The sequence below is a fragment of the Dermacentor variabilis genome, chromosome 9 (genome assembly GCF_050947875.1).
Source record: "Dermacentor variabilis isolate Ectoservices chromosome 9, ASM5094787v1, whole genome shotgun sequence".
In the NCBI taxonomy this organism is placed as follows: Eukaryota; Metazoa; Arthropoda; class Arachnida; order Ixodida; family Ixodidae; genus Dermacentor; species Dermacentor variabilis.
In genome coordinates this window covers 64,089,076-64,103,330 of record NC_134576.1, presented here as the reverse complement: position 1 = coordinate 64,103,330, position 14,255 = coordinate 64,089,076, and the positions used below count along the sequence as shown (strand labels likewise).

Sequence of the window (14,255 nt, the reverse complement as noted above, 5' to 3'; positions counted from 1 at the left end):
TATGCTACCTTTGCTTTGTCTCTCATTTGTTCTGCGCGCTAAAGCTTCATAATGAATAGCTACCAACTCGCCCAGCTTTCAATACATATATGATTAAAACGGCTTCACAACGAGTAACGAGCAGCCATACCTATACGGACACCTTGGCCGCAGGTACAGCGTGACAGACAGACAGAAATATGATATATATCTGATTAGGATGGCATCATGACCAGCAGCGCTAGATAGATAGATAGATAGATAGATAGATAGATAGATAGATAGATAGATAGATAGATAGATAGATAGATAGATAGATAGATAGATAGATAGATAGATAGATAGATAGATAGATAGATAGATAGATAGATAGATAGATAGATAGATAGATAGATAGATAGATAGATAGATAGATAGATAGATAGATAGATAGATAGATAGATAGAGACAGACAGACACAGACAGACAGACACAGGCAGACAGACAGACAGATGAAGCTTAAAAGGCTGAATTGGGGAAATTATGGCACTCTCACTAATTTTCTTTAGGCGTGGCAATTCGCATTTTCGCACTTGCCTCCCCTACAGTGTTTCCTATGCTGAAACAAATAAAATTTTTCTTGTGTAGAGCTTTTTGAAAATGAAGAAATTATTCGAAGCCAATATATGTGGGAGCTTTCCAGCTCTCCGTAACAAAACGACCTTTCGTGATTTCAGTTCACTGTAGAATGAAAGATTGTATTTTTCACAAACACAGCCAGTTTACTATATTTTTTAATGCACAAAGTGACACCTTAAGTACTGTGCCTCTGGTCGCTGCTGTGCTGGTATGGACCCATCTGAAACAATTTCGCAGCAAAGCTGAAGTGTCTGCATTATGTTTGAAAACAGCCAAGTATTAACCTTCTGGTTTGGATGGCGCTTACAACACATGCGAACCCCATGAAACGTTCTCCATGTCAGACTGTCCGACTTATCGAAATACAGATGATAGGATAAGCGAGCAGCTTATCACGCTGAATAAAAAATGGCTTATAGGGGCTCTGGAAAACACTTTTTTCAAGCGAAGCTTGTATTGGCCCACAAGTTCCGATGGCGGTCTTGCCACGTACAAACCCAGTTGCTCAAAGAGCAGAGCAGCAGGAGGAAAGGGCGGTTTGATGAGCTGACTACTGCGCCGCATCGTGAGCGATTTGCGAGGAATAGATCTGCATAGGCGCGCGGTCACGCCACGCGCACAACCAATCAGAGCCGTTTCGCTTCCGTCGAGTTGGGAAAGGGCAGGAAAGGGTCTAGCGCGCGCTGCCACCGTCTTCGTTTCCGTTAAGCTCGGAACCGGCATGGGACGCGCGCGCGTTGTGCGTTCCCCCAAGGAGCAGGTAGCGCTCTACGAGTAGCGGCGAGAACTCGCCCGTGAAAAGGCTCACCGTTGGCGCACCGATCCAGCCGTTAGAACCACCCCAGCCCAGGCAATACCGACAGCAACGTGATCTGAGCTGAGGAAGCGGAAGGCGAGAAGAAACCGGCACCGTTACTTGTAAGTTACACAACCGTGTCGAAGGTCAGGTACACGCCTGACAAGCGTGACTTACCCCCATATTGCGGTAGTGAAAGGGTTCGCGATTTTTTTTATAACCGAGGGCACACAAATTATGGGTTAGATTGAATTCAATTAACTCTGGATTGTATTCCCACGGAAGTTAAAATAAGACGTATTGATGACAGCTATATGAACTGTACCAAGATTACTTTTCTCAATGCTGCTGTTCATAGTGTTTACTCTGAATAGCGCGGTGCCCATAGCAATGACCTGTGCCTTCGTTCTTCAACTGCTGCATTTATTTCAACCTTTCACGCTTGGCGTCGGGCAAACGTGCCTGGAAACGAGAGAGAAGCGGTTAGAGCACGCTATATGCAGGTTAAAGGAGTGAGCATCGCTTGTGTGAGTTTCATTTTATGTGTGATTCAATCATTGCAGTGTGTTCAATGGTTGACTTCTACTAACTATCTCTCCAGTCTATGACGACATTAGCGGGACATAATCCATGCATTCTCGATAGCCGCAGGATACTGCGAGTGATGTCGGCAGCAGAAGAATAATGTGCACGTATATTCTATCCTTGCTTACTAACATCATGCGCGTGCACATCGCAAACGCTTGATTATCCTCAAAACATTATAGCAGTGCCTTTGTGCGCACGTTTCGTACAGGCCGTAACAAAGCGAAGGGGGATCTGCGAGCACGGGCCAAACTGGGTTCTTGCAACAAAGCAGGCGTCTGGTGGGAAGATGTAGCATTGCACATGCGCGTACTGTCGTGATCGTGCGTCTGCCAATACTCCCGCTTCGGGCCAACGTGAGTTGAGGATTACGCTGGCGGGTTGCGCTTGCGCGCACTGATGAGCAGGCTGGGGAAGAGGCGTTGAACTGGCGGCACATGTGAACGGGAGGAGGCACATGTGCAATGCCGTGGTTCTACACCATGTCCATGCTTCGTTAGAGGGCGCAATATTGCAGGCCACAAATGTGTCATGGTGTTTTACCAGAGCAATATGTGAACGCGCTTGTCTTTGTTTCTTACTGCAATCATTCCTCTTGCGTGAAACAGATTTGAATGGATATGCAAAGAAACCAGGGTAAGGTCAAAACACTATACAAATCAAAGCGTCATATATATCACTCAGAACACAGCTGGGCCGGATCAGCGCTAATCTTTCAAATATTGAAAATAGACCACGTAAACAAATAGAATGCACTACGCCTGCCTGACACTGCAATCTTTTCTTTTTTTGGAGCGTTACCCCAGGCAGCTCCGGACCGCTCGTACCTAGCACACTCGTAAATGCACACACAGTGCGGATCGCTGAATTATTTGCTTTCCTATCGCAGACTGGTTTTCCTGAATCTTACGTAGAAATTCGGCGTTAGTGGATGACGGCTGATAGATCAGCACGACATGTCTCTGCTAAAAATACCAACACGCAGTCACTTTCTCACTACAGTTTGCGCACGCATCATCAACCACAATCTAATTCACGCTCCTGTTTATCGCTCCGCGGTTCTTTAAGGTGCGTCATGTTCATAATTCTCACCTGGTACGTCAGGTGGCCGCGCGGTTGTCGTAGTTGTCGTGTCAACCACTGCTGTTGTAGTTTTTGCTGATGTGGTCTTCATGACCGGTCCTTGGACACAATTGTGAAGCGAAATAGCGAGCTATACGACACCGTTCAATATATTTGCAACCAGAAACGCGTCAAGATCAACACGTTTTGTACCCTGTCCCCTTCATGAACCGGAGATAGACCCGCGATCCCCCGAATCAGAGCGCAGTAACTGATCAGTCCACACCGCTCATTTGAATACGAGCACTTCAATATTCCCTTTTCACCTGAAATATTACGCGAACCGTCCTTAACCAATTCTTGAAGCGGTAACTTTGAAGGCACAATATAGCAGCTTTCCCAGTCATCACTTTCGGAAAAGGTGGGGGGGGGGGGGGGGGGGCTTCTTATAAGCCTTACGTGGAAATTTCTAAATTAACATTCACAAATATATCAGGTTTGTGTAGCTTCCTACTTGCGCCATTATATCTGCCGGATTTCAGTAACTTTCGAGAATCTTTTGGCAATGCGTGGATTTAAGAAATAAAATGTGCGGTTGAAATAAGCCTTGGAAACCATTCCCCTATTATTGCGGCAAACCATCCAGATCATTTACATGCTGTCGTGTGCAGTTTCCGAATACCGAAGGCGTCCATAAACCCTATTCTCACGTGGTAGTCACGTTAAAGAACACTGTAGCAATACTGTGACAGAAAAAACTAGCTTTTATTGGGTGAACCTGTGCCCACAAAGACAGGCTACACTTAAAGCACAACGATAGCTGCGAACACAGTCGGCGATCTTCGAAAATCTGATCCTCGGCTCAAGCGCGTCGGCTTTTATACATCAGTCGTCGAATGTTCCAGAGTAATCGCTGTGACCCGCGAGCCTTCCACAAAGTTCTATATGATTCTCGTCGCGCACACGTGCGATCATATTACAGAAGGTTCGGTCACAGACAGCGGATGGAAGCATCAATAACATTCCAGAATCTTCCGATACATGCAGGCGCGTCCTGCGCTGTGCGATAACATTTGTTAGGCGGAGAAACGTGTCACCCAATTTAGACAAAGAAGTACACGTGTCATTATATTGCAACTTATGCGCTTCACTACATCCTTCATTCTAGAATATAACTCGTCATCAGTAGGCCCTCCTTTTATTTGTGGGATGCATTTGAATGCACCACTGATAAGAAAAGCTGTGAATTATGCAAGAGCATCATCAATGCTTATGGTGCAGAAGTGACCCCGCGATAGTTGTGCGAGTTTACGGAAGAGCGTCCTGTCAGCTGATTTTACCTTCCACCAAGGAGCATGTGGCCAGCATTCATCCTATAATATTTTTTGTGCGTGGTCAGCCCTATAGAAGAGTAGTCGCTGCCGTAGCGATCTTTATTAGCATTCCGATGGAGGTACGTTATCATATTTGGAGATGCTATTCCCAAATCTATGGAAGATTATTTCTTGTAAACACTATTCTAAAGGCTGGTTAATTCTTTTATAGTCGGCAAGCCCGAATGGCAAAAAGAAAATCTTCAATTAACCAGTCTCTCGATTTGCACACAGAGTCCGCCGAAGAAGAGTTGTCAGCATTTAAATCTGCAAGGACTACTTAGGATATAGGTGGATCGTCGACTAAGGCCTGCAATATTTGTTTGTGGAACGAGAAGTTAGGGCGTGTTTAGAGAAAGCCGTCGCAAAGGAGTTCATTTAAAAGCACAGTTAGAACTGCAACTGCCTCGAGGTTGTTTCGGAATGCACGCAACCAACATTCTCGTAGTCAGCCGTGTACACGCCATATCCGTACCTGTAGTTTGTGTGGCGGATACTCCTGGGCAGAAGCTCTTGCATGACGGTCACCTGAGCTCAACGTTGATCAGTACGCAGTCCTTCGAAGTTCTGCTTGCCTCGACGGCGAAAGAAGGACAATACTTGAAATTATTACACGAAGGATCTTACCGCAAACCAGAAGTAAGCTTGTTACACATGCCTTTGACTGAGAACTCATTGTCGGAAAAGACATTGAAAGCTTTGATTATTGGTCTTAAAAGTCGCCCTAGACAACAATCAAGCCAGTAGATTGGATAGCAGTGCAGCATGCACTATTGGTCAGTAAATTCATCACTTGAATTTTCATGGTGCGGTACAGCAAGTAAAACGTTTTTGCGACGCATAAAACAACACGTGTGATATATGACATACGTGCACACAACAAATGAACGCCGTGTCTCGCATATCGTGCTAGTTTTACGCGACCGTTTTCTCTTATCGCATGCGGAAGCCATGTCAACAATTTGAGATGCGAATCATTTAAGGCAATCCATTTATTACTTTCATGAACATGTTTTACTGATAATACCTTTTTGTTGTTTCACATTTCAATATTTATATCGATAAATAGATTATATATATTATTATAGATTATATATCTAAATTATTTAAATTATGCGGCGTAATACGCTCCTTCATACTCGTAGAGCTGCTTGTTGAATGTGAACAAATATAAATAATCATTGTCTCTCTAAGACAATCTGCGAAGATTCTGAGTACGCGCAGTGTTTGACAAATAAGCATGAAAAAGAACGTCCCTCGCTGCCTTGTTTCACCTGCCTTCTTTTACCTGCCAAACGCCTACCCTCAGCCAATTGATTATGTCCTTGTCCATTGGAGCTAAGAAACACTCTCTGTGCTTTGATTTCCGATTGTAAAAAAAAGATATATGAAAAAGAGAAACCGTAGGGTGTGTCTAGTGAGAGCAATTCTCAGGCAAATGGCAAGAGAAAAGAAAAAAAATTAATCTAAAGAGTGTGTGGTGGCATAGTTGACTTATGCTAGGCTAAAGAGTACAGAAGATGGCAAATAGGGAGCGAACCACTTTAACTAAAGCAAGCATGTCATGCCAATAACCTGCGGCACTTCTTACATTAGATGGCATGATTCGAAGAACGCGAAAGGGAGACAAATATTGAAACACCAAATAATTACAAAGTACATAGCCACAATTATTTAAAAGGTGAAATAGTGTCTTTAGATGTTATTTATGGCGAGAGTAAAGCAGCTAAGCCTTCGGGGCTTGAATTGCAGCCCAATGTCAATGTAAGGGGACTACACAAACCATTTGTCTGCGTCTTCCGGCGTTACGTCGAGAAACGGCTTTGCTGCCCTTCTTAAACAGCGAGCAGGAAGCGTGACTCTGATCACCTGCCTACGGCGCACACTTGGCGGGATATTCTGTAAGTGTCCACCTAGTGAACATGCTTATTTAAGCATGTCCCCTAGGTGTAATAAATGTAATACAATCAAATGAAATATTAAATGAATAACAGTAATACAATCATAAAGGGTCTTGAACACCAGAACAGGTGCAGCGAACTGCATAAAAATTCGCTCATTCTCTGAACATTTGCATAGGGCGGACGCATTTTCATTACAGCAGGAATGGCGGAACAAGCCGCATTAAGTGGTACGACAGTACACACGCACAGGACTTCGCCGAAAAGAATTTCACTAATTCAACGACTTTTTATTGCTTATGAAGGGATACATCCTAGCCACCTTTATATGAAACATTGTCAAAAACAGGCACTCCATCGAGCCTCACGAGAATGAAAAGAAATTATTTTTGAAGGGCTCTGGTGGCTAAACGCACATTTCCAGCAGTAAGGTGTTCGATGGCTCTGAACCTTCGAGGGAGAGCTACCTGATGTATATGAAAAATAAACATTGAGCTTTGCACAATAACGAGCAATTGTTCCTTTAAAACAAATTTGCTGTTCCTGCTCATATGCACACGGCTAGACGTCGCACGAAATTCTAAACCAAAAGTGCTACACAAGACGCACGAGGGGTCAAGTCTACGTGAACAGTACTTGTATCGGTTGTCTTCAAGAAAAGACTGAATGGAAAACTATACGCCAACAAAGTCAACTTGACTGGTACATTATACAAATCGAGGAAGCGACGATTAACTGCGCAATAAGCGTAATGCGCCATGTTCGTACCTGCAGTTCATGTGGCGAATACGTCTGTGTAGATGCTTCTCCGGTGCTCTTTTGAGATCGACGACACACGGTGCACATTTGCGGGAGCCACGCTGTTTCGTGCACTGAGCATAAAAAAAAGAAGAGCACACGAATTCATTACGCCCGGGTTTTTGTTGGTTCCCTTTAGCGCACATTGGTTGGTTGCAGTCCGTGTAATTCATTGATCTCTGAACTGGCACGCTATACACTGGGAAAAAGAAAAAGGTTTAGGAACACGTGGGAACTTCAGGTGGGCACCAAGTTAAGCACCTACACTAATCAAAACGCTTTTTCCACAGGTAGTTTAGAAAGCATGACCAAAAAATTGCCTGTGGTTTAGCTCTGGTTAACCCTAGTCGAATTGCGAAAGGAAGAGCTGCATGGCTACGCTTGTGGTTAACCGTTTGGTTTAGCTCTATTGTATAGGCACGACAAGACACACTGTTCTGGTAACGACTAGGCTTTTACGACGCTTCTTGAGTCGTGCGGCGCGTTCCTCTGGCGTCTCTTGAGCGCGTTGTCTCTTCCTCGCTTCATTCTGTCATTGTTGCGTCTCTTTCGCGCTTACCATAACGACTAAATACACTGAGGCGAAGCGTACATATATATATATATATATATATATATATATATATATATATATATATATATATATATATATATATATATATATATATATATACACGCCGCGAGGCGACACCTACTCTCCCTCGACTCCAGCGGAGCACATCTGTTGGGGCAAGCAGCGACGGCAGCTACGTCGACGGCAGCGCCAGCTGATGAAGCGCGGCTGCGGCGTTGCTAGGCAACGGCAGCTCAAGGTCGTTCGTCGGCCACGGCATATGGCATACTGCACACGGCTGCGTCCATACGGCATACGGCGCGCCGAGCAGCAATGGCTCGCTGGCTGGCGTACTAAAGCTTTCGCTTTAAAGGGACACTAAAGGTTACTATTAAGTCAACGTGGACTGTTGAAATACCATCACAGAAACCTCGAAACGCTTGTTTCGTGCCAAGGAGAGACTTATTTTAAGAGAAAATGCGTTCTGAAGTGTCCGCGTACCTCTAGCGCAGTTCAAATCGCCCGCCCTCCGATCGAGGAGTACTGACATCATGGTCTCATAGTGACGTTGCGCCATCGGTGAGTAGAACGGCGTCCGCAGACGGCGCTACGGCTTTTCTGCGCAAAACGCAAACGCGCGGCCAGAAATAGAGCCAAGATAGAGCGGGAGTATGGTGGCTAGCGAAGGAGGAACGAATTACGTCCCACATTACGTCCCACGGCACACGGAGAGTCCGTTTTCGGCGAGCTCGCAGCGTGGTCGGCGTGGTCTATGAGAAGCGATGAGCCTTTTCGCACTCGCAACAGGGCATACAAATGTGCGAATCGACGCAAAACTCGGCCTAGAAACGTGCTTCGCCACAGCCAGGGCTCAATACGACCCAAGCTGGCACGACCCAGATGTCGTTTCCCGCACCGCCACCAGGCGCCGCTACTATACCTGAAACTCCAGCGCAAGACGCCCATAAACTGGTACTTCATTCTATGACGCTAACTTCGACGCTCGTCGCAATGGACCCTGACACCGACAGATTGGCTCGCGATGGTGGGCTCAACTTCAGCGATTTGAGCACCGACGAGCGCGACCTGCTGCTGAGGGCTCGCACTGCCGGCGTCGTTGCGTACTACGACGGCGGCCTCGACACCGGCTCTCCGGAGCGGGAGGGCAACGAGGGCTTCCCACGACATCACATGGACGTGGCATTCTCGCTGCTTGTTCCAAATGAAAGTTTCGCGAGCCAGCAGAACCCTCACAGCACGACGCGATGACGAAACTACTGAAACTCCAAAGCGTGCGCGGCGCAGAGTCGAGCGCGCAGAGTCGAGCGAAAACGAAACCTTTCGAAAACCCATATTACTGAAGGGTAACGTCAAAATGTTATTTTTTCTTAGAATCGAATAGACGTAGACAAGTAGCATTTTTTTCCGTCTTATAATCGAATGAAATGATATTTTTAATACGAGTAGTTGAGTATTAGCAGAGTCCGTCCAAAAAATGGAAGGACTCTGGTATTAGTAACACAAATTATGAGGAGTCCTTTCGTCATCGGGCTAGTACCGGAATGTCGCTGGGGGGTCTCAAATCGTGTCATGCATTTACCTCAATTTCTCGGTTACTAAAGCTCTGTTCGCGATTATATTGACGCCTTAGACGTTCTAGAACATTGCTCTACCACTTTAACTTGAGTTTCTGGTAACCTTTAGTGTCCCTTTAAAAGATTGTACACAGAATAAAATAGATTTATAATGTGCTATGGCGTATTACGCAGTGTTTAGATGATTTGTGCTGCTTTTTGGGTGCCGCCATTATTGTTTTAAGTTATTTTTTTATCTTCTGGAACCTTAATCATTGATGCAATTGCTCATGATATATTTGTTGAAATATGGTGGTTAGTATTCACGCACAATCGTACTTGATGGCGAACGATGTCCTTACTTGTAGAATGACCACAGCCTTCATGGCTTCACCTATGCGTTGCCTTTCTTGAATGTCAATCGTTACAGTTATCATCTAGGAAAACGCTTTCATTGTAGCATGTAGTTCGCGTCGTCAAAAAATTATATAAGGAGTCGTTGCTTTTCTTTGTTTGCAATGTCTGCTTTAACCTTTATGGCACAGCATTTTTAACATTCTCATTTATTAAACAAGCCGGCAAAATGGCACTCGTGCCTTGAGACTGGCAATATTATTGAGACAAAGAATTATTGCTCGTATAGTCAATTCTTGGAGCACCAATTGCAAAGCAGTACCGAAGAAATGCCGAACTTGTTGTTGCAGATGAAAGAGCAGATGAAATCGATGGATAAATAAAGACACTAGAATGGTAGATGCGAGGAGCCCCTACATCATACATGATTTCCACAGTGATAATGAATATGATGGAATCTGAATTTAATTCCCGCTATGGCTGCATGCTTGGCTTGGTAGTAGCCAGCTGTGGTGATGAAATTTGGAAATTTGCACGTGCAAGTTGTAAACGGTTGGCAGAGGACAGGGGTAATCGGAAATTCCAGGGAGAGGCCTTTGTCCTGCAGTGGACATAGATAGGCGGATGATAGTGATGGCAATGCTGATATATCGGCAAATATCGGCAACACTTAGGCCAAACCCGGCATTGTGGTAAATAAAGCTTCGCTTTAGATATTCGACAGAGATCTTGACGTCGCACAACTACCATCGGCAAGTCAGCCAACCCTGAATCTGCGCGGAGACTCTTGTTGAATTGATTGGTCTGTTCGCGGAGACTGAGTGGCACCTGTCGTCCCACTCGCAGGCATGTAAAAATGAACAAGCAGTTTTTCTGCAGCTGACTGCGTAGCACTGCGCTTTAAGCGTGCTGCTTTGAAGAATGGAGGCAATCTAGCGCGCTTGGCACCTAACGGTTCAGATTCGAAGTCGTCACCTATGCTTACAGCCCCGTTAGTGGAGTCGCCAGTGTTCTTCCAGCAGAGCCCGCTCAGAGCGCCAGATCATGGCCTACTTTCCCCATGCACTCCTTAAGGTTCTTTCTGTTAACCGCGACGGACCTCAAACGGCGGTGAACAATAAAGTGAAGTCTTGTTTGGATATTCCACCGTGTTTGCTTGGTGATATCTGGCGCCTCAAGCACAGCGCAAAGCACCTAAAAAAAGAACTGTATTATGAACGCATCAATATTGCCAAGGAATGCTCTCGCGTGAAAGCGTTTGCGGGTAATGTTGCGATTTAAAACATAACGCTGGGGATACGAGAGCACCAGAGTTGCGTAGGGAGACCTCCGAAGAAGCGGAAAAGTCGAAAGATAACGTAACGCGCAATTTAGCAAACAATGTCCGACATCAGCGTAGTGATGGGAAACAACGCCGGCGTAAACGCCTCGAAAGCTGCGCGTTCTCACGGCTAGCTTACGGGACCCATAGCTCTTGCTGGGAAGTTGGTAAGGTCGTAACTATATATATATATATATATATATATATATATATATATATATATATATATATATATATATAGGAACCCAGTGCCCCGATTTCGTAGCGATGGCTTTTGTGACGCCATTCCGTTTCGCGCTGTTCACGCCAAATAAGCGATCAAAGTGACGCTCCGCCCACTTTACCGCGGGCCGTAACCAGCGAATAATAAGAACGGCATAGAATCGAGCGGGAGGCATCGCAACAAAATCGTGGTCCAGTTTTTTGTATTGTTGAAGCTACGGATGCAAATAGTACATTCCCTGCAGGCTCTGCGGCTTACAGCAGCTTAAAGATCCCAAGATTTCGCTCACCCGAGGCCAGCTTCTCAAGCCTAATGTCAACCGAAAAAAAAAAAACGAAAAACGTACGCACTGATTTTGCTTTGTTGAAACACCTCGCAGCATGATTTTCTGCGGCTCCCCGTTACAGAATTGAATATGCATTCCCCATGCACCGTTAAGCGATGCGGAAAGTGTCTCAACATAGGGGAAACGAGTTTGATACGCGTTTTAACAGAAATTTGGGCGAGGGAATCCCTGTCGAGAAGGCTGATTGAGTACATGTCATCGTTCTAGCAGCTTTACGTTCAGCGGAACTTAAGGATGGAGAAGCGAGAGGGAAGTAAAGGTGCAGCTATCTGTTCCACTGCTATTCCTCTGCCGTTGTCCTCTGGCGCTGGCTAAGCTTCGGGTGGCGTCGAAGGGGCAGGCAAGGAAATGACACCGCATTATCGTCGAAGCAGGCAGGCAGTCAAAAATAATGCACAGGAGGATTGTAGCAGAAGTAAGGGTGGCAGTAAAGAGGAAAGCCGGGCGCCCTCACTCACATGTAGACACGATGCAAAAGGATTCCTCGTCGCCAAAATGTGGTCGGAATAGCGACGGAACGCGTTGCTCAGCAGGACATAACGCTGATGCGGGCGCTAGTAGCATCCGGTCAGAATCCGGCGTCAGCGGCAGCAAAGCGGTTCCTGAGGAATTGTGATGGCATCGTAGTACGTACTGGATGGTCTATCTCCGTCGCCAAAATGTGATGTCGGCGTGGCCTCCACGAACGCCACTCCGGGCACGTTGGACACGCTGTGACGGCGCCCTGGAGAAAGACAGGAGGGTGGAGGTGGCCGCCGAGGCGAACAACGTTCTCATTCAGCGTGCAGCCACCTAACTAAGCCCTGAAGAACCACATCAGCGCCCCTCTAAGCGAAGCAGCTTGTTTTGAAAGCCTCAACCTCTGCTATCACACCAGGTAGAATAACAAAAATGACTTAAAAAACAGGGAATATCGTGCCAGCGTGCAGGCAACGCCTAAATTTTTGTGATGACTACATTAGCCTTTTCTTTTGTATGCCGACGATGGAACAACTAGTTCGCAGCGAACACCGAGCACCGTGCCCAAAACACAAGAATAACCCCCCGCATTCAGAAATACACCTTCCCTTGAAGCCCATGCGTGACCTGATATAAACGACGCCCGGTGCGAACGCGCCTAAGACGCGTATTGCGTTTCCTCTAGCGCGTTCACGAAAGGCGTCATTTAAATCAAGCGTGGGCTTGAAGTTAAGATGCATTTCTGAATACGGGGGCAAGTCTAGCGTCTACAAAAAGAAAGAAAAAAGAAAGAATAAAACAACCGGCTCTTCGAGAGATGAAAGATTCTTCTTACGCCAACGTTCGAATTTCATAGTGCCTTCGTGCAGCAATGTTCCCAGGGTCCCGGATCATCGCCGAAGGCGTCATGGTAGCCTCACACTAGGCAGACCTTTCGCGCTGTCTCCTGACCTGTCATTAAAAAGTCCTCAGCCCTTCCACTCTGTGAAGGACGAGCAGCGAAGCTGTGGTTTGTTTTACCGCCATCGACGTGTGTGTGTGTATATATATATATATATATATATATATATATATATATATATATATATATATATATATATATATATATATATATATATATATATATATATATTCTTACTATTATTAATACTATTGAAGGACACGGACAAGCCATACATCTTCTGACTGTGGAGTGATTTATTCTTTTATGAAGTAGTGACGTTTGCAAGTACCGCCGCATTGCAGACAGGAATTCTACAATATTTGAAACTTCACTGTGCACTACGCAAGCAAAAAAAGTATATTAAACTCGGCGTAATGTTGCAGTCACCTTAACCGCTAATTGTGATGGAATTTGTTTCGGGATAGGTTCGGTTAAAACAAGAGTTACACCCGTTTTTTGTGACCATAGTTTCGACACACGAACTCGATCCTGGGGTAAGTAGCCCTTACCAGCTTCGCCCTAAAACATTTGCATCACCACGCCGGTACGGCTTACGTAATACTTGAAGACCGAGTCAGCGTGACTGCAGCGCACCCACCGGAATGCTTAAGCGGCGCAAAACGCTCGACGCGAGGAAATACGAACGCTTGCTTCGCGTCACCCCCTTGCTGAACTAGAATGGCGGCCGCTGGTTGACCCGTAACCATGAGCCAGCGAACAGATGCCCGCTGGCCAGAAAGACAAAAAGAACAGAGGCGGGCTTACGTGGAAGCGGCTGGTTCTGAGCATCGTTCGGGGGCCGTCGCACGAGGCGCGAGAGCGCACGGTGCGGCTCCTTCACGCGATGACGATGACGATGATGATTTCGCCAAGGGCAGTGGTGTGCGCCCTTAGAGGTTCCTGTTAAAATTACTCGCTAAGCACCGCGCCGCAATTGTAGTAAGTTCTGCAAAATGAAAATAAATTTCGCGTTACGCCAGCTGGTGATTTTCGGAAATAAACAAGTTGCTCGCAGAATCGCCGCCACACAGAGGCGAAGACGAACACAACTTTGCCCTGAACAATAAATACGAACGCAAAAGAGCGCTCTGTTTTCTTCGTCTTCTTCTCTTTGTGGCGTCCTTTGTGCACGAAATGATTATTTCTGGATGCAAATAAAATTTGTAGAAAGGAAATGTTGCGCAACAATAAAAAGGGGAAGCCCCTTGTTATTTTCGCTCTGTGTTTCTAGCTGGAGGATACAAAAGATCACTCGGTAGGTTGCGATGCAATGCGTGATATTCAGCCAGACAGCACCGTAGGAACGTCCATATTTCTGAAGCTCTGGAATTCTTAGCAATGGGGAGAGGTAGGGGAGTGTTCCCAGGTGA

The 14,255-nt window shown here is 45.9% G+C and overlaps 1 protein-coding gene across 1 annotated transcript in view; it reads right to left on the bottom strand.

Moving 5' to 3' along the window:
- LOC142558383 (uncharacterized) overlaps nt 1-13,736 on the bottom strand; it is a 72,275-nt gene extending 58,539 nt beyond the window's left edge. Inside the window, exons 1-5 of the mRNA XM_075670526.1 lie at nt 13,651-13,736; nt 11,942-12,207; nt 7,083-7,186; nt 4,889-4,980; nt 3,071-3,160 (exon numbers count right to left, since the gene is read on the bottom strand). Of these exons, the coding sequence (XP_075526641.1) occupies nt 3,071-3,152 (82 nt within the window). The 5' untranslated portion in view covers nt 3,153-3,160; nt 4,889-4,980; nt 7,083-7,186; nt 11,942-12,207; nt 13,651-13,736. The remainder of the gene's footprint in view (nt 1-3,070; nt 3,161-4,888; nt 4,981-7,082; nt 7,187-11,941; nt 12,208-13,650) is intronic.
- Nucleotides 13,737-14,255: the final 519 nt, after the last annotated feature.